The sequence below is a fragment of the Carcharodon carcharias genome, chromosome 4 (assembly GCF_017639515.1).
Source record: "Carcharodon carcharias isolate sCarCar2 chromosome 4, sCarCar2.pri, whole genome shotgun sequence".
Lineage (NCBI taxonomy): Eukaryota > Metazoa > Chordata > Chondrichthyes > Lamniformes > Lamnidae > Carcharodon > Carcharodon carcharias.
Window position 1 is genome coordinate 123,021,051 of NC_054470.1, and position 25,454 is coordinate 123,046,504.

Sequence of the window (25,454 nt, forward strand, 5' to 3'; positions counted from 1 at the left end):
TGAACTCTGCCCATTTTGATTTTTGTTTTGCCAAGTGCCGATTTGAATCTTGTTTTACATGGTTACTTTCTGACACTACTGTTCAATATTCTAGTAATTACACTCACTCTCGCTTAATTCTTTACTGCAACCATTACCGCTTCCTTTGCCTTTTGTTCCATGACATCTTTGTCCTCTACCTTATTTCAGACCTTGTGTTTTGTTCTTCCTCCTCCCAACAGCATAAATCTCATCATCTTTCTACTTTCCTTCAGTTCTGAAGAGTTATATTTGGATTTGAAACATTAACTCTAGTTTCTCCCTCTACAGATGCCACCAGAACTGCTGAATATTTCCATTACTTTGTTTATTATAGTCAGACAGGGCACAAATCAGCAGTGTTGGAACTGAGAAAATTGCATATATTCTAAAGAAAGAATCAGGAATAGGGTTCATGGAAAGTCTTGGGGCTGGATAGGATTTCAGAGGAAGGAACGGACAAGGCTATGGAGGGATTTGAATACATAGACCAGAACATTTGGGCCAATGCCAGAACTGCTATGGCTGATGCTGATCAGTCAGAAAATTACACATTTAAAGCATCTGACTTCTTATGCAGCAGTCAGAGACCTTGCTCAGCACAGGAATTCAGTGCAGACCTGCAAAGAAAATCAGTGCAGAAGACATGCCGCCTTTTTACAGTACTAGTTGCCAGATGCTAAGTTTAAAGGCCCAGTGTGAGAGGGTGGGAGGAAGGAGTAGTTAGGTTAGTTTCTGTAGTTACCCAAGAGTTAGATTAGGACTTTTCTGAATAAAGCTTCCTGGGTAACTGGTCAGGTAAGTAAATCAATCAGAACTGTCCGAAGTCTCCGACTGTAGTTAGGAGTTGAAGACATTCACAGTGGATCCGTTCGAAGTTCAAACTTCCTAGGCAATTCCCACAGAGATCAGCATGCCAGGATTTCTGTGGGGTCCCAACACACATCTTGGGTCGTACATCCAGTCACCAATGAGTTGGAGACCAAAAGATCTGGGCCAATGAAAATTTGAAGCATTGCTGGACCAGGAACTAATGTAGGTCAGTAGGTCAACAAGTCCAGTAATGATGGGTGAACAGGACTCTGGTTTAAGAAAGGATGGAAGCAGAGGTCAGCCAGGTGAATTTCAGAATGGCTGAGGCTGCAGTAGTACAAGCATGGACTAGGGCAGGGTAGAGATAGGTAAAAATCACACCAGAGTACAAAATAATATTTAACTTGGTCAGTATTGTATAAATTCCTTCAGAGTGTTATTAGCTTTATTTAGTGCTTTAACATCTTGACAAGAGAGTCACTTTAGGATATTAACATCTCCATTCCATCTTCCAAATCTGGAATATTAAAATTTCTGGAATATTAAAATTTCCAGCAGAAAAACTTCAACTCTGCCAGTTTAGGAAAGGCCAACTGAAGTCTGGAAGATTAATATCATCAGATAACCATGGCAGCTTGAGAATTTAAATGCATATATAATGAAATACAAAGTCTTAACTGTCCAAAGGAAGAATACGGCTACCACTGTCATTAATTTGTATTTCATCCCCTTCCCCTTTTAAGAAAAGGAAGTTTTTGCGCAGAGAAGTGATTAAAACAGAAATTGGAAGTTGCAAAACAAATAAACACAAACAAAGGGTGTTCAAGTATCATGACAATTATGCAGCTGCTCAGATTGTCTCTCTTCCATGGTCTGTCTCCCCTTCCTGCTGAGACCCAATGAGTTGTGGGTAAAAGGGACCCACCAGCCAATTCAGAGGCGTGTTATTCACCAAATAGTCCATTACTCCATCCACTGAGTCTTTCATTTTAGAGAGTTGATCCTTGCTTGTGGAGAGGATCTGGCTAGGAAGTTCTTTGAAGGATGTTTTAAACTTGAATGTAGAGTACAACTCTCTTGCCAAAACATTTACAGAGTGAACCTGTTCTTGAACATTCTGTGGTAAACTCTGGATGGTGTTTACAAGCACAAAACAGGTTGTCTGCAATCGTTGACCAAGATTCTGAGCAATAGCCAGTGTATGGAATTCAATTTGCTATATAAAAAGGGTACAACAGTTACATTTGAAGAGATCAGAACTTTCTGCTGAATTTATCTGGATCCCTCTTCCCCATGATGGATGTAGTAGCCTTAGAAGCAGTGCAAAGAGCTATGAGAATAATTCCCAACTTAAAGAACTTCAGCTACTCTGGTTCACTGGGACCTTAGTCTACTGACTGAGCAGTTTGACTTGGGAGATGACCCATTAGGAGGTCAATAAGTGCTGGACAGCACCCTTGGTGATAACTTTATTCAGTTTAGCAGATTGGAGGAGCAGGGCACACAAATTTAAAATTGTGCAAAAATAGAAATAGACCGGATGGTGGGGGATTCTTTTGCTAGAGAATATTGAGCCTCTGGAATTTGTTCCCAGTTGACATGGTGGGTGCTGATTCTGCTTCCAATAAAGGAACTGGACTAGGACAGAAATCATCACATTAAAGGCAAGTGTCGAAGAACACTTGCTCTGTGTATTCTGGGCCAGTTTAGATCTCCCAATGGTATGGAGGGGAACTTTCCTGGAGTACTTCTTCCCCCAATAGCTGCTGTGTTTTGAACTATCTCCAGATTACATGGGTGCTGGGTGGCGAGATGCCACATTTCTTCAACCAGCAGTGATTGGTGGGGGAGGGTAAGGCTCACTAGATTAGCTGGTCTTTTCCTTCTTGATTCTGCATACTTAAGTGCTTTTATTTTAAAAATTTTGCCATACAAGTACCATGCGGTGATAATGAAAACAATGAATCAATGGAAGATATGGTTGCAGTGGTTAAAAACTTTTAAATTTACACATGCAAGACTCGTTGATACTGTCATAGGTTCCCAAAAGTCTGAATCTCAGCATGTCCTGATCAGCCTGTTGAATGAATTAGTAACTAGAGATTAAAGGCACATAATTAAGTCACTCTCCATCATAAATTAAGTGGTGGGGAAGGAGCAATTTCAAAACAATAGGAATTAGAATAGAACTTTCTCCAAATTCTCCTTCTTCCCTCTCAATCCTAGTCATAGAACATTAAATTAACCAAGCACCTAATGTAGCTAGCTTTAAGTTCACATGTTCACCTTTAAATCCCCCTGTTGACAAGGGTCTCCACCTCTAAAGATACTACTTTGTGTCCAACACAGGCCTATTTCTATCTCATTGCAGCATAATTGATGGATTCTCCAGTTTGTGAATTCAGTATCTGTCTTGCCACTTACCTCATGCTCAAAAGTCTTTTTTGCCTGGTTTTCTCACTATATCTTCAACCTGTAGCTCTCCCTCAGCAATAAAACTCACCAGGAACCAAGTTGTCGTAGTACTCAGGCCAGTAACTTAGAAAAGACTGCCACAACATGCAAACTCACCTCTGCTGCATGGGATTCATAGTCTTCACATTCCATATTAGATTTTCTCCATTCTGCCCATGTCTGGTGTAGCTTATCTTGGGCATCATGGATTTTTTTGTTTGCTGTGCCCATATTTTCACTGGCATACTCTATCTGGAACATGAAGGACAGTTTAGCATTGTAATTGCAATTGTGCAATGCATCTAGATAGGTACAGGATTAAATCTGGATATTGGTCACAGCCTTCAGTACTTATAATAGAATTGCAAAAAAAACAACCTGCATCTCAGAAACCAAAATCGATTTCACTTACTGAAACATCTGCACGATATTCTCCATGGGATGGTGGACTAGTAATCCAGAGATCCAGAGTAATGCTCTGGAGATCCAGGTTTGAATCCCACCATGACAGATGGTGGAATTTTAATTTATTGAATTGAATTCAATAAATATCTGAATTAAAAGTCCAATGATGACCATGAAACCATTGTTGATTGCTGTAAAGACCCATCTGGCTCACTAATCCCCTTTAGGGGAGAAAATCTGCCGTCCTTACTTGGTCTGGCCAACATGTGATTCCAGACCCACGGCAACGTGGTTGACTCTTAAATGTCCTCTGAAATGACCTAGCAAGCCATTCAGTTGTAGCAAATTGCTAAAAAGTCTAAAAGAAATGAAACCGGCTGGACCACCCAGCAGCAACCTAGGCACTGGAAATAACAATGACAAACTGAGCCCTGCTGACCCTGCAAAGCCCTCCCCTGGGGGCTTGTGCCAAAATTGGGAGAGCTATCTCAGACTAGTCAAGCAACAGCCAAACAGGCATACTCAAAGAATCATACCTCAGAGACAATGTCAGCACCATCCCTGAGTTCTATCCTATCCCACTGGCAGGGCAGACCCAACAGAAGCAGTGGCACAGTGGTTTAAAAATCAGGACGGATTTGTCCTGGGAAACCTCATCATTGATACTGGACCTCAATGTCCCATGGCAACAAGTCAACCATGGGCAAGGAAACCTCCTGCTGATTACCAAACACACACTTGTCTCCCCGCCCCCAACCCCAGTTGGTAAATCAGTATTCCATGTTGAACACCACTTGGAGGAAGCACGGAGGGTGGCAAGGGTGCAGAATGTACTCTGGGTGGGGGACTGCAATGTCCATCACCAAGGGTGGCTCGGTAGCACCACTATTGACAGAGTCTTAAAGGACATAGCTGCTAGACTGGGTCTGCGGCAGTGAGGGAAACAACAAGAGACAAAAACACACTTATTTTCATCCTCACCAACCTGCCTTTTACAGATGCATCTGTCCATGACAGTATTGGTAGAAGTGACTTCCGCACAGTCATTGTGGAGACAAAGTCCTGCCTTCACATTGAGGATACCCTCTATTCTGTTTGTGACACTACCACTGTGCTAAGTGGGATAAATTTCAAACAGATCTAGCAACTCAAGTCTGGGCATCCATGAGGTGGCTTAAGGGCCAGCAACATAATTGTATTCAACCAATCTGTAACCTCATGGCATAGCATATTCCCCCACTCTACCATTACCACCAAGCCAGGGAATCAACCCTGGTTCAAAGAAGAGTACAGGAGGGCATGCCAGGAGCAGCACCAGGAACACCTAAAAATGAGGTGTCAATCTGGTGAAGCTATAACACAGGACTACTTGCGTGTCAAAACAGCAAGCAACAGACAGAGCTAAGCAATTTCACAACAAAAAGATTAGATCCAAGCTCTGTAGTCCTGCCACATCCAGTAGTGAATGGTGGACAATTAAACAACTCACAGAAGGGGGCTCCACACATATCTCCATCCTCAAATGATAGTGCAGCCCCGCACAAGGCAAAAGATAAGGCTGAAGCATTTGCAACAATCTTCAGCCAGAAGTGCCGAGTGGATGATCCATCTTGGCATCCTCTGGAGAACCACAGCAGAGATACCAATCTTCAGCCAATTCGATTCACTCCATGTGATAAAGGAATTGGACACTGCAAAGGCTATGGGCCCTGACAACATTCCTGCAAATGTACCAAAGACTTGTGCTCAAGAACTTACCACACCCATATCCAAGCTGTTCCAGCACAGCTACAACACTGGCATCTACCCGGCTATGTGGAAAATTGCCCAGGTATGTCCTCTACAGAAAACGCAGGACAAATCCAACCTGGTCACTTACCGCCCCAGTCTACTCTCAATCAGGAAAAAGTGATGGAAGGGATCAGTGCTATCAAGTGGCACTTGCTTAGCAATAAATTGCTCACTGACACCCAGTTTGGGTTATGCCAGAGCCACTCAGCTTCTGACCTCATTATAGCCTTGGTTTAAAACATGGACAGAAGAGCTGAAGTTGAGTTGAGGTGAGAGTGCCTGCCCTTGACATCAAGGCAGCATTTAACCAAGTATGGCATCAAGGAGCCCTAGCAAAACTGGAGTCAATAGGAATCGGGGGAAACTCTATGCTGGTTGGAGTCAGACCTAGCACAAAAGAGGATGGTTGTGATTGCTGGAGGTCAAACATCTCAGTTCCAGGACATCACTGCAGGAGTTCCTCAGGGTAGTGTCCTAGGCCCAACCATCTCCAGCTGCTTCATCAGTGATCTTCCTTCTATCATAAAGGTCAGAGTGGGGATGTTCGCTGATGATTGCACAACGTTCAGCACCATTCATGACGCCTCAGATACTGAAGCAGTCCAGATCCAAATGCAGCAAGACCTGGACAATTTCCAGGCTTGGGCTTACAAGTGGCAAGTAACATTCATGCCACACAAGTGCCAGGTAATGACCATCTCCAACAAGAGAAAATCTAACCTTCACCCCTTGACATTCAATGGCATTACCATCACTGAATCCCCCACTACCTACATCCTGTTGATTGCTGTAAAGACCCATCTGGCTCACTAATCCCCTTTAGGGGAGGAAATCTGCCGTCCTTACCTGGTCTGGCCGACATGTGATTCCAGATCCACGGTAACGTGGTTGACTCTTAAATGCTTAAATTGACCAGAAACTGAACTGGACCAGCCCTACAAATACTGTGGCTAAAAGAGCAGGTCAGAGGCTAAGAATCCTGCGATGAGTGACTCACTTCCCGAATCCCCAAAGGCAGTCCCCCAACAACAAGACACAAGTCAAGAATGTGATGGAATACTCGCTACTTGCCTGGATGAGTGCAGCTCCAACAACACAAGAAGTTTGACACCATCCAGCACAAAGCAGCCAGCTTGATTGGCACCCCAACCACAAACAAACATTCACTCCCTCCACTGCCAATGCACAATAGCAGCAGTGTGTACCATCTACAAGGTGCACTGCAGGAATTCACCAAGTCTCCGTAGTCAGCATTTTCTGAACCCACGACTGCCACTATCTAGAAGGAGAAGGGCAGCAGATAGATGGGAACACCACCACCTGGAAGTTCCTCTCCAAGCCACTCACCATCCAGACTTGGAAATATATCACCATCCCTCCGACACTGGGTCAGCACTCTGGGCGTACCAATACTACAGGGACTGCAGCGGTTCAAGGCGGCAGCTCACCACCACCTTCTCAAGAGCAATTAGGGATAGGCAATAAATGCTGCCCTAGCCAGCAATGCGCACATCCCGTGAATAAAAAAGTTTCACTTTAAACCCACTAACCATTACACAGGTCAATGCACAGATAGTTAATACTTCTTGAAATGGAGATTCACATCCACAATATAAATTCTAACCGAAACATAAAAAAACCAAAGTGTTCCAAACAATTCCTTCTGCAGCAAAAAACTGAAATATCTATATTTGTTTTTAAGCAAGCTGATTCACAGGTCATTTCACCAGTCATGCCTGTGTCAATCAAAATACTGCAACTTGTGTACTCACCAGATCAGTGGTACGGCAAAGCTGAGAAATTGCCTCTTGACCATGTTGCTTCGCACTGTGAATTTTAACTACGGCCTGCTGATAAGCTCGCTGGCATACTTTGGTAGAAAGTGATCCCAGCCTCTCAAAACAACTCTGTTTCAGAGGGTCAACTTCAAATCCATCAATTCCATTGGTTTCTTGAGCTGCAAGTACAAATTTTTTGAAAAAGTCTACAGCTGGAATCTGATTACAACCCAATTCAACACTAAACTGATAATCTCAGAGGTCAAAGTGAATGGCAAGAAATGACATGGAAGGGAAAAATGCCAAGTCTTTGCATCTCAGGTTTTTAAGCAGAACTCCGATTATTTTCCCCTGCACCCAGAACAAACATCACATCTCAGCTGAAAACATTTGTAAAGGTTACCAAAACCAAACAGTTACATTCTGTGCAACAGTTAACGTAAGACAATTGTCCTTTCGCTATCTTAGTTTGACCTGATATAGAGGAGCAGCCACCTATATTTTTGGAACTAGTGAAAGGCTGCTGGTTGCTCAGATCAGCAAAATTTCCAGCAGTTGCGTGAAGGGACAGTGGTGACACTGGATTTATTTCAACATCATTTGGAGATATGCAGAGCTACTCCACTTGCATCATGAAGAGGTCTGCCCCAATTTAAAGGTTGCCCATGAGCCTCATATCATGCTTCCATTTCCCACATAGCATACATAGCAGCTGCAGAGGAATTTTAAAGGCCTCCAGGTACATTAAAAGGTGTGTAGGTCTTCAATATAATCAGGAGTGGATGAAGTTTGTGTTTTCTAGATACAATTCCATAGTCACACTTAAGACAAGACCCAATTAAAAGGAACAACTTTTCAAAACAGAGATTAAATTGGAATGCTTTTCCGAACTAGATGCATTTCAATTTTCACTTGACATTTTGGACCAGGTTGGAAGTAGGTGTATGCAGTACAGTAAAAGCATTTGTCACATTTATTAACTGTACCCAATTGAAATGTATTAAACAGATCAAAGCACTCTAGCTATTATGCATTTGCTAGCCTTTTTTTAAAAAAGGTTTATCACATCTATTATAACAACATTTCAACACTCCAGCCTCCTGTTACTCCTAGCCAATTAATTAGCTGCCAACAATTTGAATCCAGATTAGACAAGCTATGTTAATGCTGCCACTATAATTGACAAGGATCCCTCATTTTGTTAATTTAGTTTCTCAATTATAACTTTTAATTGAACCAGAGAAAATGTTGATTCAGTTGACAACTGAAGTTGGGGAATGCAAATAATTCTTTGCCAAGAAGTAACCAGCAGGACTGATCTCCAACAAAATAAAATTTAAGGAAAATTTCAAAAAGTCATTAACAAGATTTTACTTGGGAGTAAATGTACTGTTTCTCACCTTGCTTATCTTCAGTCAGAGGAAGGTAGTGGTCCACAAGCACTTCAGAAGTGACCAAAGCAGAATGTATTCCATTGGTCAACATCTTAGCCATACCTGACTCAAGTATATGGCTCATGCTGTCATTCACCACAACTTTGGTAATTTCAATACTTTCCTGGACAGTCTCTTTTGTCTTGGCCACTACCCTGGTAATTTTACTTGCCACAGTCTCCTTGGCACCAGTAACAGTATGGGTTACAACATCCTTGGCATTAGATACTTTAGTAGCAAGCACATCTTTTGCATTAGCAACAACCTGTGAACAAAAATGGCCAGAGCTCACACGACTTGAAGTTGTTCAAAATTTTCTAGTATACAAGTTTGTTCCAAGACACATGAAATGAGTTTGTTCTGCCATTTAACAATCACAATTGGTCAGTCATAATTCCAGTATCTCATCTGCTCCCCACATCCCTCAATTCTCTGGCACCCCAAAAATCTGTCTCAATCTTAAATATTTTCAAAGATGGAGTATTCCTAACAGTGATTTCTGTTTTTACTCAGCAGCAGGAGGTTAACAGCAGCTTTGCTGTTATACATGGCTTCTTCTGGGGGGTGTGTTAATTTTTGTAACCACAAAACCATAGTTTTACCTTCTCCATTTGCAACAATGGTTCTGTCAAACAAGTATTAAATTAAGTTTGAATGTTATTTGGGTAAAGTTTATTTCGGTTTTAAATAAGAGCTCAATCTTGCACGTGGCCATGTAATGAGACCAAGCGAAGACTTGGACATAAACAATGAACCTTGTACAAGGCTCTGACATTATACTATCAGCACATGTTTCCTTCAGAGATTATCTACAAAGCATAAACAGACGAAAAATGCTTTCATGTCATTCCCAGTCTGTGCATCATTTGTAACCATGGGGCCACATGGTGAGCTGCACGCAGAAAGTTGAAAAGTTAAAAGCATATGATTGCTACGTATTGAAGCTATAATAACAATATAATGCAATCATAGCTTTATAAAGACAGCAGTGAAACGTTTTCAGCTTTTTCTTATAGCTATAGAACCAGATAAATGAAAAGAAAATACATTATTTCATTACAGCAGCAAGCCTAAATGTGTATCGTTAAAACTAAACTTACTCAAAGCAGAACACTTCTAGTCAGATAATATTTCACTGCATCATTTTCATCGCAGAATACCAAATTAGCAACTTGACGATGGAACCCTACCAGATGCATTTGGCCACTTTTAGGAATCTGCAAGTTACTGAAATAAAGAACTGTATCCTAAACAATTAAATTTCCTTTATAATTCCAAGAATACCAAACTATTCTCATTAATTTGCCATGCTCATGTAAAAAATTGAAAGCAAGTACTGGTGAATAAATGTACCATTGGACCATGAGAGATTAGCTTTGCACCTTCAAAAGAACTTGCAATTTCACAAGAGATGAGCACTAAGCACCAAGAATCAGAAAACTTACCACTTTGCTCCATAGACAGATGTCCAGAGTGTTTTTTTTAATGTAAAAAATGCATAGTAAGTATTGCTAAAAAAAAATGCTGTTGAAGCTTTGTCTTGAAATCAGGACAGACCCCAGGATATCAAATTTCAGGATATCAAATTTCAAAGGGAGCAACAATTTATACTTCATGAAGAAAAGACGCTGATCGGCTGACAAGTTGGCACTGATGAAACCATAAGACGTAGGAGCAGAAATAGGCCATTCGGCCCATCAAGTCTGCTCTGCCATTCAATGAGATCATGGCTGATCTGATAATCCTCAATTCCACTTTTCTGCCTTTTCCCCCTTAACCCTTGATTCCCTTACTGATTAAAAATATGTTTATCTCAGCCTCGAATATATTTAATGACCCAGCCTCTTACAGCCCCCTGTGGTAAACAATTCCACAGATTCACTACCCCCTGAGAGAAGAAATTCCTCCTCATCTGTTTTAAGTGGGCACCCCCTTACTCTGAGATTATGCCCTCTGGTCCTAGGCTTTTCCACAAGGAGAAACAACCTCAGCATCTACCCTGTCAAGGCCCCCAACAATCTTACATGTTTCAATAAAGGTTGCCTCTCATTCTTCCAAACTCCAATGAGTACAGGCACAACCTACTCAACTTCTCATAAGAAAATCCCTCCATACCCAGGATCAACTTAGTGAACCTTCTCTGGACTGCCTCCAATGCCAGTATATCTTTCCTTAGATAAGGGGACCAAAACTGTTCACAGTATTCCAGGTGTGGTCTCACTAGTGCCTTGTATAATTTTAGCAAGACTTCCCTATTTTTATATTCCATTCCCTTTGAAATTAAGGCCAATATTCCATTTGCCTTCCCTATTACCTGCTGAACTTGTATGCTAGCTTTTTAGGATTCATGCACAAGGACTTCCAAATCCCTCGGTGCTGCAGCTTTCTGAGCTCTTTCTCCATTTAAATAATATTCAGCTCCTCTATTCTTGCTGCCAAAGTGCATAACCTCACATTTTTCCACATTATATTCCATCTGCTAAGTTTTTGCCCACTCACTTAACCTGTCTATATCTCTCTGTTGACTCTTTGTGTCATCCTCACCACTTGCCTTCCCACCTATTTTTGTGTCATCTGCAAACTTGGTGATAGTTCATTCCCTTCCCTCATCCAAGTCATTAATATATTGTAAGTAACTGAGGCCCCTGCACTGATGCCTGTGGCACTCCACTAGTTACAGGTTGCTATCCTGAAAATGCCCCCCCTTATTCCAACTCTCTGTCTTCTATTAGTTAGCCAATCCTCTATCCATGCTAATATACTGCCCCCAACACCATGGGCAGTTATCTTATTAAGTAGCGTGACGTGCGGTACCTTATCGAATGCCTTTTGGAAATCAAAATATATTACATCTACTGGTTCCCCTTTATCTATCCTGCTTGTTACCTCCTCAAAGATTTCTAATAATTTTTTAGGCATGATTTCCCCTTCATGAAGCTATGTTGACTCTGCTTGATTAGATTATGCATTTCTAAATGCTGTGGCAATGCCTCAACCAGTGTCAACTAACAGCCCCCTTCTCTCATACAGTATAAATTGTTGCTCCCTTGGAAATTTGATTATTGCATCTGTCCTGATGAGTGCAAGACTAAAAGCTTCAACAGTAGGTCTCATTTCAGCAATGCTAAAGCAAAATAAATCTGAAGTTCCCCTGCTCCCACTCTTCCCCCTCCCCACATACAACTAGACAAAAATTAAAATCTCAGGTACTGATGCCAAGTGGACAACTGGTGATTTTGTACAAGCTGGTTTGATTATTATTGTAACATATGCAGTCAGTACCTGGTCAGCTGGTTGGTGGAGAAAAGGCAGTTTCTCTTCAATTTTGTCTAGTCCTTTGCAGGCATAACCATTTGCAAAAGCAACTGAAAAAAAGTTGGAAACAAGGTCACATTTAAAACTCAAAAACTTGTCAACTGAAGAATATCAAGCACTTACTAGTGTACACAATTAACCAAGATAATGTAATTACTCTTAAAATATATACCTACATTCCCATTACTTAAAAAAAAACTACCCAATGCAGCGACTCACATAGCAAGTAGCTTTTAACCTGTATCGTCTGTGAAAGGTAATTTTGTGGTGAATTAAGTCTCAGAAGTGGTCACAAAGAAAGGATCGGAGAACAGCACAGAAACAGCTGCTTTTCACAGCACAGGATGGCTTTAGAAAGTGAATGCACATTTTGCACAATTAGAAATGAAAATAAATTAATGATAACCTCCAATCTGCAAAAAATTTAGTCTTAAGAGTTGGTTATTCTCCAAATAAAAAAAGTGCCAAAGCTATGTTTAAACACGGTATTCAGCAAGCAAATTCCCCAAAGATTTATGTATAAATAGAACAGACTCTGAACAAGGTGAAAGGCAAAAGAAAAATGCAACTCAGCAAATCATCAGTTCACAATTAGGCTAAATGTCAGCAGTTTAAAGATTTGTGCATTACTGAAACTGGTTTCTCAATACTGCACCACCAGTCAGGAGGACAGGACTAACACCAAACTTACGAGTGAACACCACAACACTAAACATAGCACTTAGTGATGCTTAATTGTAGCAGTTATAGCTTGCACATAATTTGCTTTTCAGGAACAGAGTTTCACTAACAGCTCAGGATCAGTTAAATATTGTTCCTTTTTATGCCATTCCTAGCAGCCCAATGACTATTATGAAAACTGCCTCTGTTTGTTTCAATTTTAGTATATAATAGAACGGTCAGAATGAAGACCAACTTGGCAAAAAAGATTTGTTCCCATTTCTTACTTTGTGGTTCCAGTTTCTGAAGGATTGGCACAGCACTGGTGACAGCTACAGATGTAATGGCCGTCACTCCTCTTTCTGCAGCATCACACACAGACTTCAGATAAGGATGATTTTCCTTTGTGCTGCTGTATACAGAGGTCACCATATCATAGGCATTGCTTAAAAGTGGCAACTTAGCCACCCTAGCAATCACGTTCTAAACAAGAAAGAAAATAAATCCAGAATGAAAATAGAAAAGTACACTGTCTCCTCAGTTCAGTTCCTGTCACTCATAATTGCAAAGATTTGCCTTGTGTTAGTAGCGGCCAGGAAAATACAACCAAAATCATAATCGCACCCATAGATCCAGGTCAATTGCAACCCAGCCAAATGCTGGGATTGAATCAAGGCAACCACTGCTGCCTTCCCGAGAATGATCCAACCCGGAAACATCCTGGGTTGTGACCTTTACTCCAGTTAAAATTTACTGAGCAATTACGGAATGCTAATAAAAACCGAAAAGGCCGTCAGGTTTTCAGTTATAATTAGCCAGCATTAGTGAATACGAAGTTAACTATTTTTAAGATTAAGGTCTAAACACAATTTGAATGTACCTGCGGCATATCTACAGTTGCTGGGGCCATGGCTTCCGCTCTGTATCAAAAAACAGATGGAATGAAAGTTCCGAACAAAAACAGCCCCCGCGATCTTCATGCGAAACCTGCCCGGATCCCGAGTCCCGAACTCTCACACTGCAAACAGAACATGGGAGTGATCAACAACCGCGACTCGCAACCACATCAGAGCCTGACTGATCAGAGTCAACACCGACAGCCGCTACATCCAACCAGCATTTCCAATTGGTTAGGACACAGCTTCACAACAAACTTTCCGACTAACCCACCCCAAACCCGAACACCCTCACCCGCCTCCGCTCCAATTGCACCCATCACCCTCACCCGCTCCATTTGCGGCCATCACCCTCACCCGCTCCATGTGCGCCCATCACCCTCACCCGCTCCATGTGCGCCCATCACCCTCACCCGCTCCATGTGCGCCCATCACCCTCACCCGCTCCATTTGCGCCCATCACCCTCACCCGCTCCATGTGCGCCCATCACCCTCACCCGCTCCATGTGCGCCCATCACCCTCACCCGCTCCAATTGCGCCCATCACCCTCACCCGCTCCATGTGCGCCCATCACCCTCACCCGCTCCATGTGCGCCCATCACCCTCACCCGCTCCATTTGCGGCCATCACCCTCACCCGCTCCATGTGCGCCCATCACCCTCACCCGCTCCAATTGCGCCGATCACCCTCACCCGCCTCCGCTCCAATTGCGCCCATCACCATCACCCTCACCCTCACCCTCACCCGCCTCTGCTCCAATTGCGCCCATCTCCCTCACCCGTCTCCGCTCCAATTACGCCGGTTCTGAGTCTGGGCTCTTATTATCCCGGAAAACGTGTGCGCCACTCCTTGCCCAATGACGTCAGTGCAATGAGATGGGAGCCTAATTAATGATTAACCCCAGGTCATCACCCTTCCATCTCTAACACACAGCGAGAACGCTGCAAACTCTGTCACCTATTTTCACTAACAGTGACCTATTTCTAAAATCAATCACATTTCTTCATTATTCTTAAGTGTAGAAAGTCTTTGAGATTGAAATGATCTTCTTTTCAGTCACTCCAAAAGAATGGATAACTTGGGGGGGATTAATCAACATGAATGTCTTTTAGACTGGCCATGGAAAAGCAGAACGGCAAGAAGCTGCTGTCGGCTTTGCTGTCATGAACCATCTCTCAGTAAGTTAATTTGTCTTCCTATGGATGTTAAAGATCCTCTGATGGTGCTTAAACTCCCCCACATGCATCAGGCAAGCAACTCTCAGTTAGTACACCCCTACCTCTGAAGAAGAGTCATATGGACTCAAAACCTTAACTGTTTCTCTCTCCACAGATGCTGTCAGACCTGCTGAGTTTTCCCAGCATTTTCTGTTCCTAATTCAGATTTCCAGTATCTGCAGTATTTTGCTTTTTCCTATCATGACCAACCCTGATGAAGTCAAGGATAAATTCTAAATTACATAATAAGGTATTTTATTAATACAAGTTCTCCTTTTTCTCTACTATGATAGGAGTATATTATATACAGTTTTAATATTTAATCTATGTAGGATAATGGATATTGTTACAACCAGGTAAAGACAGGTGCAAGGACTCCCATTTTTTCCCACTCCTCGATTGATTGTAACAGAGTTTTTTGAAATGTGTAAAGATGAATGTGCCAATTCAGCGTATGTGTTTAACCGTTTATGTGCTCATTCCAAAGAATTCAGTCTGACAGACTTTCTTGAGTTTAAACAGAAATGGGGTTAGTTTTTATTGTGCTAAAGGCACACCCAGGTAAAGATATAAAAACATTTAAAAAGGTAACCACACGTCCTAACCATCGCAATACACACACAAACATGTTAAATTATAAATTAATGGAGGTTAACTTTTGGCCAAATTAAGGTTCAACAATAAAAGGTAAATAAATAGAGTTCACTGAGTCCTTTGCCATTGTTCATGGTTGAAGCAATTCTTTAAATGGTAGTCCTTGTTTTTTTTCCTTCAGAATTTGAAGCCTTCTTCAGAATTTCTCTGCCTGTTGTCCACGTTATGATAATAAGCAGGCTGAGCTCACTTTAGTGGAAAGAGAGTGACACACACAATTTTGGTGCTGCTCTCAGATATTCCTGCTCCAAAAGCAACCAGGGTGTTGTTAAAAGACATTTCAAAATGGTCATCCTGATTACATGACCTCTCTCTTTCCATAATGATTTGAATATTCCACAGAAGGTTATTGATTAGCTTATATCTGGACAGACCTTGGCTATTGTGTTATGATTTAGGTGATTTTTTTATGTTCAAGCTATCACATCTGAATGTCTCATTCTTCCCTGAGTTAGGAAGAACATATCAACACCCCCCAATGTAGCTATTGTCTTTGTCGACTTTCTGTCTCCAACTGATGGAATGGAATGCAGATTTATGTTAATACAAATGGTGACAGCTAGTTAAGTTTCAGTCAATCTTTGAAGTAATCCTTGCCATCAGCAGGTGTGAAATCCCACAGGAGATTTGCCTGGGCATGTCCCACATGGGAAACTTCAAGAAACTTGACCAACTTGTAATTGCAGATGTGTCAGATGACCTGTGGCTGCCATCTTAAATCAGTGTCTTTGTTTTAACATTTGAAACTGCTTTTTAAAAGTGTTCCACATGTAAGTCCAGCAGATTAAATTGAAATTTAATATTTGACATCAACACACTGCCATTACAATGTTCCAATATTTCCTTTTTAAATACATTTACATAGATTTAGCCTTATCACAATCAGAATGAAGTATAGCATTAAGGTCTAAATAATTCTCCTTCCCCATCATCACATGCAGTTATATACATGCTAGCATGACTGATGGCATCATAAATTGAAGTAAGGACATTTACAACAAATATTTGGCCATATTATTAATCAACAAAATATTTATTATCATTGGCACCACCAAACGTAATGTCATCAAAGACAAATCTGGATTTTGCTTAATGATATGTGCCCAGAGATAATTCTACTCTTCTTATTGGTCAATGAAAATAAATTTAGCAGAAGTGCCCTTTTTAATAGGGCGGAAAAAATAAACACCCAAATTATAAAAAAATGAGAAACTTAAATAAGAATTCTATTATGTGTCTGCTACAAACTTCAGTCTCTGCAGCGCCCATCGATCCCAGAAAACCTAACACATTTCAGTGGAGACTGCGTGCTCGTTCTAAGACCTGGGGTCACTGTTTAAAAATAAGAGGTTACTCATTTAAGACAGAGATGAAAAGAATTTTTTTCTCTGAGGGTTGTGAGTCTTTGAAACTCTCTTCCTCAAAAGGTGATGGAAGCAGAGTCTTTGAATATTTTTAAGGCAGAGCGAAATAGATTCTTGATTAACAAGGGGTTGAAAGGTTATTGGGGGTCAGTGGGAATGTGGTGTTGAGGTTACAATCAGATCATCCATGATCTTATTGAATGTCATAGCAGGCTTGAGGGGCTGAGCAGCCTACTCCTGCTCCTAATTCTTATGTTCTTCTCCAAGCCAACCAGAAGCACACGTATGCATGGAAGAGAGGCAGGCAGTTGGACCGATGACTTGATTGCCTGCTGATTGAACCTATGAATTGCGACCTTGGCCAGGAAAGTGCAGTCCTGAGGAGATCCTTCTATCTGCCCACTCCCCTTCACACCAGGTGGCCAAAGATCAGAAATTGAGGAGCAGTCTCTTCAAATAATGGGAGCTATGTTTTACAGTTTGTAATTGCAGTGAACTTCAACAATGTTACAGTTTGCATTCATATTGTCACCTACCAGGTTTCAGCATTTGGCATTTCCTGGGAATCATGAAAATGAAACAATCTAGTTCTACATTTTAAAATGTCGGCATTGTAGTGGCTTTGCCTTATCCTTGGATGTGTGCTTTCTCTTATAAAATTCCCTGTGACAAGTCCACTTTTCATTGTCCACTTTCTCTGGTGTTATCTTCTTGTCCTAGTTTAATCTCTTTATGGCAAAAAATCTTAACGTGTGTTATACACATTACCAGTTTTAGCTCTTTTCAGTTAAACACTTAACAGCCTAGAACTTTGGAGTGTATCTTTTTAGGATAGGACACTGGTACAGAAATTGGGCCATGGACCTCATTCAAATATGGATACCACTGTAGGAGAAGCACAAGAAGCTGAGTGGAGAACTGTCAGGCCACTGCAGTGTGTGGCATAATGGGTTAATAGTTATGCTAATGAGATAGTGATGTTTATCATGATGTAACAGTGACATCAGCAGTCATGTGCTAGAGACTCTGTAGAGCAGATGGAATAGTCTACACACAAGAGATACGTATGTACTAGTAGCTTACCATGTGTATAGTGTTAACAAAGTAGTTTTGAAATAAATTACCTACCTGAGTCAGATGTGAGTCACTCGTGAGTAGAGGGAAGCCTTCCCAGTACAGATTAGGCCATGAGATATAACCCACAAAACATGGTAGCAGTGGTGGTGACATCAATCTACCAACATACGAACATACAAAATAGGAGCAGAAGTAAGCCATTCGGCTCCTTGAGCCTGCTCCGCCACTCAATAAGATCATAACTGATCTATTTGTATTTTGAATTCCACATTCCCATCTACCCTGATAACCTTTGATTCCCTCAACTAACAAGAAACTATCTAATTCCGCCTTAAAAATATTCAATGACTCCGCCTCCACCGCCTTCTGAGGCAGAGTTCCAAAGTCGCACAACCCATAGAGAAAAAAATTCTCCTCGTCTCTGTCCTAAAAGGGCGACCCCTAACTTTAAAACTGTGCCCCTTAGTTCTGGGCTCACCCACAAGAGGAAACATCCTTTCCACATCCATCTTGTCAATACCATTCAGGTACCATTCTTATATACTTCAATCAAATCACCCCTCAATCTTCTAAACTCCAGTGGAAACAAGCCCAGTCTGTCTACCTTTCCTCATAAGACAGCGTGCTCATTTCAGGTATCAGTCCAGTAAACCTTCTCTGAACCGCCTCCAACACATTTACATCCTTCCTTAAGCAAGGAGGCCAAAACTGCACATTTGCCTTCCTAACTACCAACTGAACCTGCAAGTTAACCTTGGGAGAATCCTGGACTAGGACTCCCAAGTCCCTTTGCACTCCAGATTTTTGAATTCTCTCCCCATTTAGAAAATAGTCTATGCCTCTATTTTTCTTACCAAAGTGCATGACCTCACACTTCCCCACATTGTATTCCATCTGCCACTTCTTTGCCCATTCTCCTAACCTGTCCAAATCCTTCTGCAGCCTCCCCGCCTCCTCAATACTACCTGTCCCTCCACCTATCTTTGTATCATCTGCAAACTTAGCCAGAATGCCCTCAGTTCCTTCATCTTGATCATTAATGTATAGAGTGAAAAGTTGTGGTCCCAACACTGATCCCTGCGAAACTCCATTAGTCACAGGCTGCCATTCTGAGAAGGACCCCCTTATCCCCACTCTCTGCCTCCTGCCAGACAGCCAATCTTCTATCCATGCTAGTACCTTGCCTCTAACACCTTGGGCTCTTATCTTACTGAGCATCCTCCTGTGCGGCACTTTGTCAAAGGCCTTCTGGAAGTCCAAGTAGATAACATCCATTGGCTCTCCTTTGTCTAACCTACTTGTTACCTCCTCAAAGAATTCTAACAGATTTGTTGGGCACGACCTCCACTTGATGAAACCATGCTGACTATTTTGCCATGCACTTCCAAGTATTCTGAAATCTCATCCTTAATAATGGACTCTAAAATCTTACCAATGACCAAGGTCAGGCTAATTGGCCTGTAATTTCCCGTCTTTTGCCTCACTCCCTTCTTAAACTGGGGGATTACATTAGCAATTTTCCAGTCCTTTGGGACCCTCCCTGACTCCAATGATTCCTGAAAGATCACTACTAATGCCTCCACTATCTCTTCAGCTATCTCCTTCAGAACTCTGGGGCGTAATCCATCTGGTCCAGGTGATTTATCCACCTTCAGACCTTTCAGTTTTCCTAGCACCTTCTCCTTGGTAATGGCCACCATACTCACCCCTGCCCCTTGACTCTCTTGAACTTTGGGGATGTTACTCGTGTCTTCCACCGTGAAGACTGACGCAAAGTAGCTATTCAGTTCCTCCGCCATTTCTTTGTTTCCCACTACTACTTCTCAAGCGTCATTTTCCAGAGGCCCAATGTCCACTTTTGCCTCTCTCTCACCCTTTATATATCTAAAAAAACTCTTGCAATCTTCTTTTATATTACTGGCTAGTTTACCCTCATATTTAATCTTCTCCCTCCTTATTTCTTTTTTAGTTGTCTTCTGTTGGTCTTTGTAGGCTTTCCAATTCCTTGGTTTCCCACTGCTCTTTGCCGCATTGTATGCTTTCTCTTTAGCTTTTATGCTGTCCCTGACTTCCCTTGTCAGCCATGGTTGCCTCGTCCTCCCTTTAGTATGCTTTTTCTTCCTAGGGATGAATTTTTGCTGTGTCTCCCAAATTACTCCCAGAAACTCCTGCCATTGCTGTTCCATTGTCTTTCCTGCTAGGCTCATCTCCCAGTCAATTCTGGCCAGCTCCTACCTCATGCCTCTGTAGCTGCCTTTATTCGACTGTAATACTGTTACATCTGATTCCAGCTTTTTCCTCTCAAATTGCAGGGTAAATTCTATCATATTATGGTCACTTCCTACTAAGGGTTCCTTCACCTTAAGCTCCCTTATCAAATCTGCCTCATTACACATCACTAAATCCAGAATTGCCTGTTCCCTAGTGGGCTCCACCACAAGCTGCTCCAAAAAGCCATCTCGTAGACATTCCACAAATTCCTTTTCTTGGGATCCACTACCAATCCGATTTTCCGAATCCACCTGCATATTGAAATCCCCCATAATCACTGCCTTTCATACATGCCTTTTCTATCTCCTGGTGTATCTTGTGCCCCACATCCTGACTACTATTCGGAGGCCTGTACATAACTCCCATTATGGTTTTTTCACCTTTGCGGTTCCTCAATTCTACCCACATAGATTACATCATCTGACCCTATGTCATTTCTTGCTATCAATTTAATTTAATTTCTTACTAACAAAGCAACCCCACCCCCTCTGCCAACCTGCCTATCTTTTCGATAGGATGTTTTTCCTTGGACATTTAGCTCCCAGTCCTGATCCCCTTGCAGCCATGTCTCTGTGATGCCCACCACATCATACCTGCCAATTTCAATTTGCGCCACAACCTCATTTACCCTATTTCATATACTGGTACTTCTCAGGGTCCTACCATTCATCGTGTATTCCCATGCCTTGTTTGTCCTGCCCAAGTGTATCACCTCACACTTATCTGGATTAAATTCCATTTACCACTGATCAGCCCATCTGACCATCCCGTCTATATCCTCCTGTGATCTAAGACTATCTTCCTCACTATTTACCACCCCACCAATGTTTGTGTCATCCATGAACTTACTGATCAACTCTCATACGTTCAGGTCTAAATCATTTATATATACCAAAACAGCAAGGGACCCAACACTGATCCCTATGGAACCCCACTGGACACAGGCATCCAGTCACAAAAACACCCCTTGACCCATCACCCTCTGCTTCCTGCCACTCAGCCAATTCTGGATCCAATTTGGCAAATTGCCTTTGAACCCATGAGCTCTTACCTTCGTTATCAGTCTCCCATGTGGGACCTTATCAAAAGCCTTGCTGAAATCCAAGTAGACCACGTCAAATGCACTGCTCTCATATACACACCTAGTCACCTCTTCAAAAAATTCAATAAATTGGTCAGACATGACCCCTTAACAAAACCATGCTGACTGTCCTTGATTAATCCCTGCCTCTCCAAAAGTAGATTAACCCTGTCCCTCAGAATTGATTCCAATAGTTTCCCCACCACTGAGGTTAGACTGACAGGCCTGTAGTTCCCTGGTTTATCCCTTCCTCCCTTCTTGAATAATGGTGCCATGTTGGCTGTCCTCCTGTCCTCTGGCACCTCTCCTGTGGCCAGAGAGGTATTGAAAATTATTGCCAATGCCCCTGTTATCTCCTCCTTTCCTTCATCAACAGCCTGGGATACATTTCATCCGGGTCTGGAGATTTATCAACCTTTAAGCCTGCCAGAATACTTAGAACCTCCCCCCTTTCTATGCTAATTTCTTTAATTATATCACAGTCCTTCTGCCTGATTTCCATACCCACGTCATCCCTCTCACTTGTGAACACCGACATTTAGAACCCTACCTACGTCTTCCGGCTCCACACACACTCTACCACTGTGGTCCTTAATGGGCCCTACTCTTTCCCTAGTTATGCTCTTACTCTTAATGTACTTATAAAATAACTTTGGATTTTCCTTTATATTACCTGCCAATGTTTGTTCATGCCTCCTTTTTGCTCTCCTAATTTCATTTCTAAGTTCCCCCCCCCCTACACATTTTATACTCCTCCAGGGCTTCCACTGTTTTGTGCCCTTGCTATCAGCCATAAGCCTCCCTTTTTCTCTTTATCCAATCCTGTATATCCCTCGACATCCAGGGTTCCCTGGATTTGTTGGTCCCAGCCCTTATCTTTACCAGAAAATGTTGGCCCTGTACTCTTTCTATTTCCTTCTTGAATGAGTCCCACTGCTCTGATGCAGATTTACCTAAAAGTAGCTGCTCCAAGTCCACTCTGGCCAAATCATATCTGATGTAATTAAAATCTGCCTTCCCCCAATTCTGTAAATTTCTTGAAGTATTCGTTCGTAAACTGTGGCCCATTGTCCTAAATAGTTTTGGCCGGAAACCCATGTTTGGAGGAGATATTCCGAAATGCCCTTATCAGTCTCAATCATCATACTGTGGAGTCTGGTAGCTTCTAACCACTTTGAATAATAACCCATTATGGTGAGGCTTTTCCACAAAAGTCAAAGAGATCTAGTCCCAATCTTTTCCAAGGTCAGCATAATCTTTCAAACCTTAAACATAAACCTTGAATATCAGAGGACTGGAAGGTTGTTAATATAAAACCACCATTCAAAAAAGGAGAAAGCACTGGGTTGGGTCACAGCTAGTGTATTGTGTCCAATTCTGTGCACCATATCTCAGGAAGAATGTTAAGACCTTCGAGAAGGTGTAGAGAAAATTTACTAGAATGGCGCCAGGGATGAGGAACTTCAGTTATGTATAAAGATGAGAGAGCTTGGATTATTCTCCACAGAGCAGAGAAAGTTAAGGTGAAGCTTAAAAGAGGTGTTCAAGATTAGAAGGAGTTTTGATATTGATATAGGAAGAAACTGTTTCTACTGGCAGGAGTGTCAGCTACAAGGGAACACACATAATTGGCAAAATATTTCTAGGGGAAGTTGAGAGGAAATATATTTATAGAATGGGTTATTATGATTTGAATCTGCCTGAAAGGTGCAGATTCAGGAGTCAATTTCAAAAGGAAATTGAATAAACACTTGAAGAGGAGAAATTTACAGGACTATGGGGAAAAATCAGGCGAGTGGGACAGATTGGATAGATTTTTCAAAGAGCTAGCACAGGAATGATGTGTCAAGTGAATTCTTTCTATGCCGTATCATTCTATGAGAACAATTAACAGAGTAACTATTGATCAAAACATCCTAACATCAGTAGTTGGTATACTTTGAGTTGTCTCAATAGGGGTGAAAATTAATACCTGGAGAAACCTAGGCTAGTTAAGGACTGCCAACATGGATTTGTAAAAGGAAAGTTGTGTCTTACAAATTCCATAGATGTTGTATACATGTATACTGAAATGTTATTATTTATATATGAATATAATATATATAAAACCTTCACTTTTGATGCCTTAGTTCCCAGAAAAGCCATTAGACCATAAGACATTGGAGCAGAAAGAGGCCATTCAGCCTATTGAGTCTGCTCTGCCATTTGTTGAGATCATGGCTGATCTGATACACCTCTACCCTACTTTCCTGCCTTTTCCTCATAACCCTTGATTCCCTTAATGATTAAAAATCTGTCTCAGCCTTGAATATACTTAATGACCCAGCCTCTATAGCCCTCTGCGATGAAGAATTCCACAGATTCACTACCCTCTGAGAGAAGAAATGCTCCTCATCTCTGTCTTAAATGGGCAACCGCTTACTCTGAGATTTTGCCCTCTGGTCAATGACTTTCCAAGGGGAAACAACCTCTTAGCATCTATCCTGTCAAGCCCCCATAAATCTCATATTTTCAATAAGGTTGCCTCTCATTCTTCTAAACTCCAATGAGCACAGCCCCAACCTACTCAACCTATCCTCATAAGAAAATGCCTCCATATCTGGGATCAACCTAGTGAACCTTGTCTGGACTGCCTGCAGCACCAGTATATCTTTCCTTAGGTAAGGGGACCAAAACTGTTCATAGCATTCTAGGTGTTGTCTAATTAGTGGTGTTATGACACAGCAGTTGGTAAAGACTGAGTTGTTTAAATCCCAGAGGGAAACTTCAACAACTTCATAACCTATATTTTCAATTGGTATGTTTGAGATGCAGCTTTGAATTCAGGATTAAGACCGCCAATCCTCAAGAGTTTTTTTTATATAAAACTAAATTAAACATTTCTTAATTTAACAACAAATTAAACACGTATGCATGTCTACAAATTACTACCATAATAACTTTTAAACAAATCCTTAAATTAATCACTCCCAGGTAAATCTTCACCAAGGCAACAATAACCCATAGACTTTAAACAGACACCAGGCAAAGCACATTTGACCAGACAAATTCAAAATGACGTTCCTTTATAATCTGGTTCCTTTGCAGAAAGTTGTAGGCTGGTTAGATCTTAAATACCTCTGACTTACACACACAAACTCCTTTCTGTTTATACCTAGCTTTCCCTTTGAATTTAAATTTTCTATTGTATTACTAGGTTTTTAAATTTTACCTCTCCTAACAATAATACTTTTATTCCGCCAATTTTATTAGTAATGTAAACACATTGCTTGGCGTCTCCCAGCTTGCTGCAAGGTTTCAATCATTCTTTTCAATGGTTTATTAAAACTGCAAATTGCCCTTTACCTTCTCCTCCTTACGTTTATCTAATTAACATCTCAAACTACTATACATCTAAGCACCCAGATTAGCTAGTTTAATCCAATTAAGGCACACACAGACATACATGTAGACACAGACCCTACTACAATTCCAATTGAATAATAATTTCCAATAACATTATAGACATTAATATCTCAAGTGGCTGTATAGTTTTAGCAAGACTCCCCTATTTTTATACTCCGTTCTCTTTGAAATAAAGGCCAACATTCCATGTACCTTTCATATCACCTACTGAACTTGTATGCTAGCTTTTCGGGATTCATGCAAGAGGACCCCCAAATCCTCCTATGCTGCAGCTTTCTGCAGTCTTTCTCAATTTAAATAATATTCAGCTCCTCTATTCTTTATGCCAAAATACACTTCACATTTTCCCACATTATATTCCATCTGCGAAGTTTTTGCCCACTCACATAACCTGTCTATATCCCTCTGTAGACTCTTTGTGTCATCCTCACCACTTGCCTTCCCAACTATTTTTGTGTCATCTGCAAACTACATTCACTTCCCTCATACAAGTCATTAATATATATTGTAAATAATTGTAGCCCTAGCACTGATTCCTGTGGCTCTCCACTGGTTACAGGTTACCATCCTGAAAATGCCTCCCTTATCCCAACTCTCTGTCTTCTATTAGTTAGCCAATCGTCTATCCATGCTAATATACTACCCCCAAAACCATGGGCTCTTAGCTAAATAAGCAGCCTTATCTACTGGTTCTTCTTTATCTATCCTGCTTGTTACCTCCCCAAAGAATTCTAATGAATTTGTCAGGCAAGATTTCCCCTTGGCCGCTCCCATCTCCCCTTTCTTAAGTCAAAGGCATACAGATGTTAAAGGGTTTGGTG

General features: G+C 41.5%; 1 protein-coding gene across 2 annotated transcripts; it reads right to left on the minus strand.

Moving 5' to 3' along the window:
* Positions 1 to 363: 363 nt before the first annotated feature.
* LOC121276921 (perilipin-2-like) lies at positions 364 to 13,768 on the minus strand. 2 transcript variants are annotated; one of them, XM_041185581.1, is made up of 7 exons: positions 13,548 to 13,768; positions 12,955 to 13,150; positions 11,975 to 12,057; positions 8,660 to 8,957; positions 7,254 to 7,438; positions 3,403 to 3,537; positions 364 to 1,960 (listed from the first exon to the last, which is right to left on the minus strand). In XM_041185581.1, the coding sequence occupies exons 1-7, from the start codon at positions 13,575 to 13,577 to the stop codon at positions 1,682 to 1,684; spliced, it is 1,206 nt and encodes a 401-aa protein (XP_041041515.1). In that variant the 5' UTR covers positions 13,578 to 13,768; the 3' UTR covers positions 364 to 1,681. The 2 variants fall into 2 exon arrangements, with proteins under 2 accessions (XP_041041515.1, XP_041041514.1); XM_041185580.1 differs by having other exon boundaries at positions 364 to 2,047.
* Between the last annotated feature and the right edge of the window lie 11,686 nt (positions 13,769 to 25,454).

Bases quoted from the DNA above. Each gene is read 5' to 3' on its own strand.
- LOC121276921 (XM_041185580.1), bottom strand. From the start codon at position 13,577: ATGGCCCCAGCAACTGTAGATATGCCGCAG. The intron at 13,151-13,547 runs GTACATTCAAAT...TTTCTTGTTTAG, and splicing joins CAACTGTAGATATGCCGCAG to AACGTGATTGCTAGGGTGGC. The intron at 12,058-12,954 runs GTAAGAAATGGG...ACTTTTTTTCAG, and splicing joins TCAGAAACTGGAACCACAAA to TTGCTTTTGCAAATGGTTAT.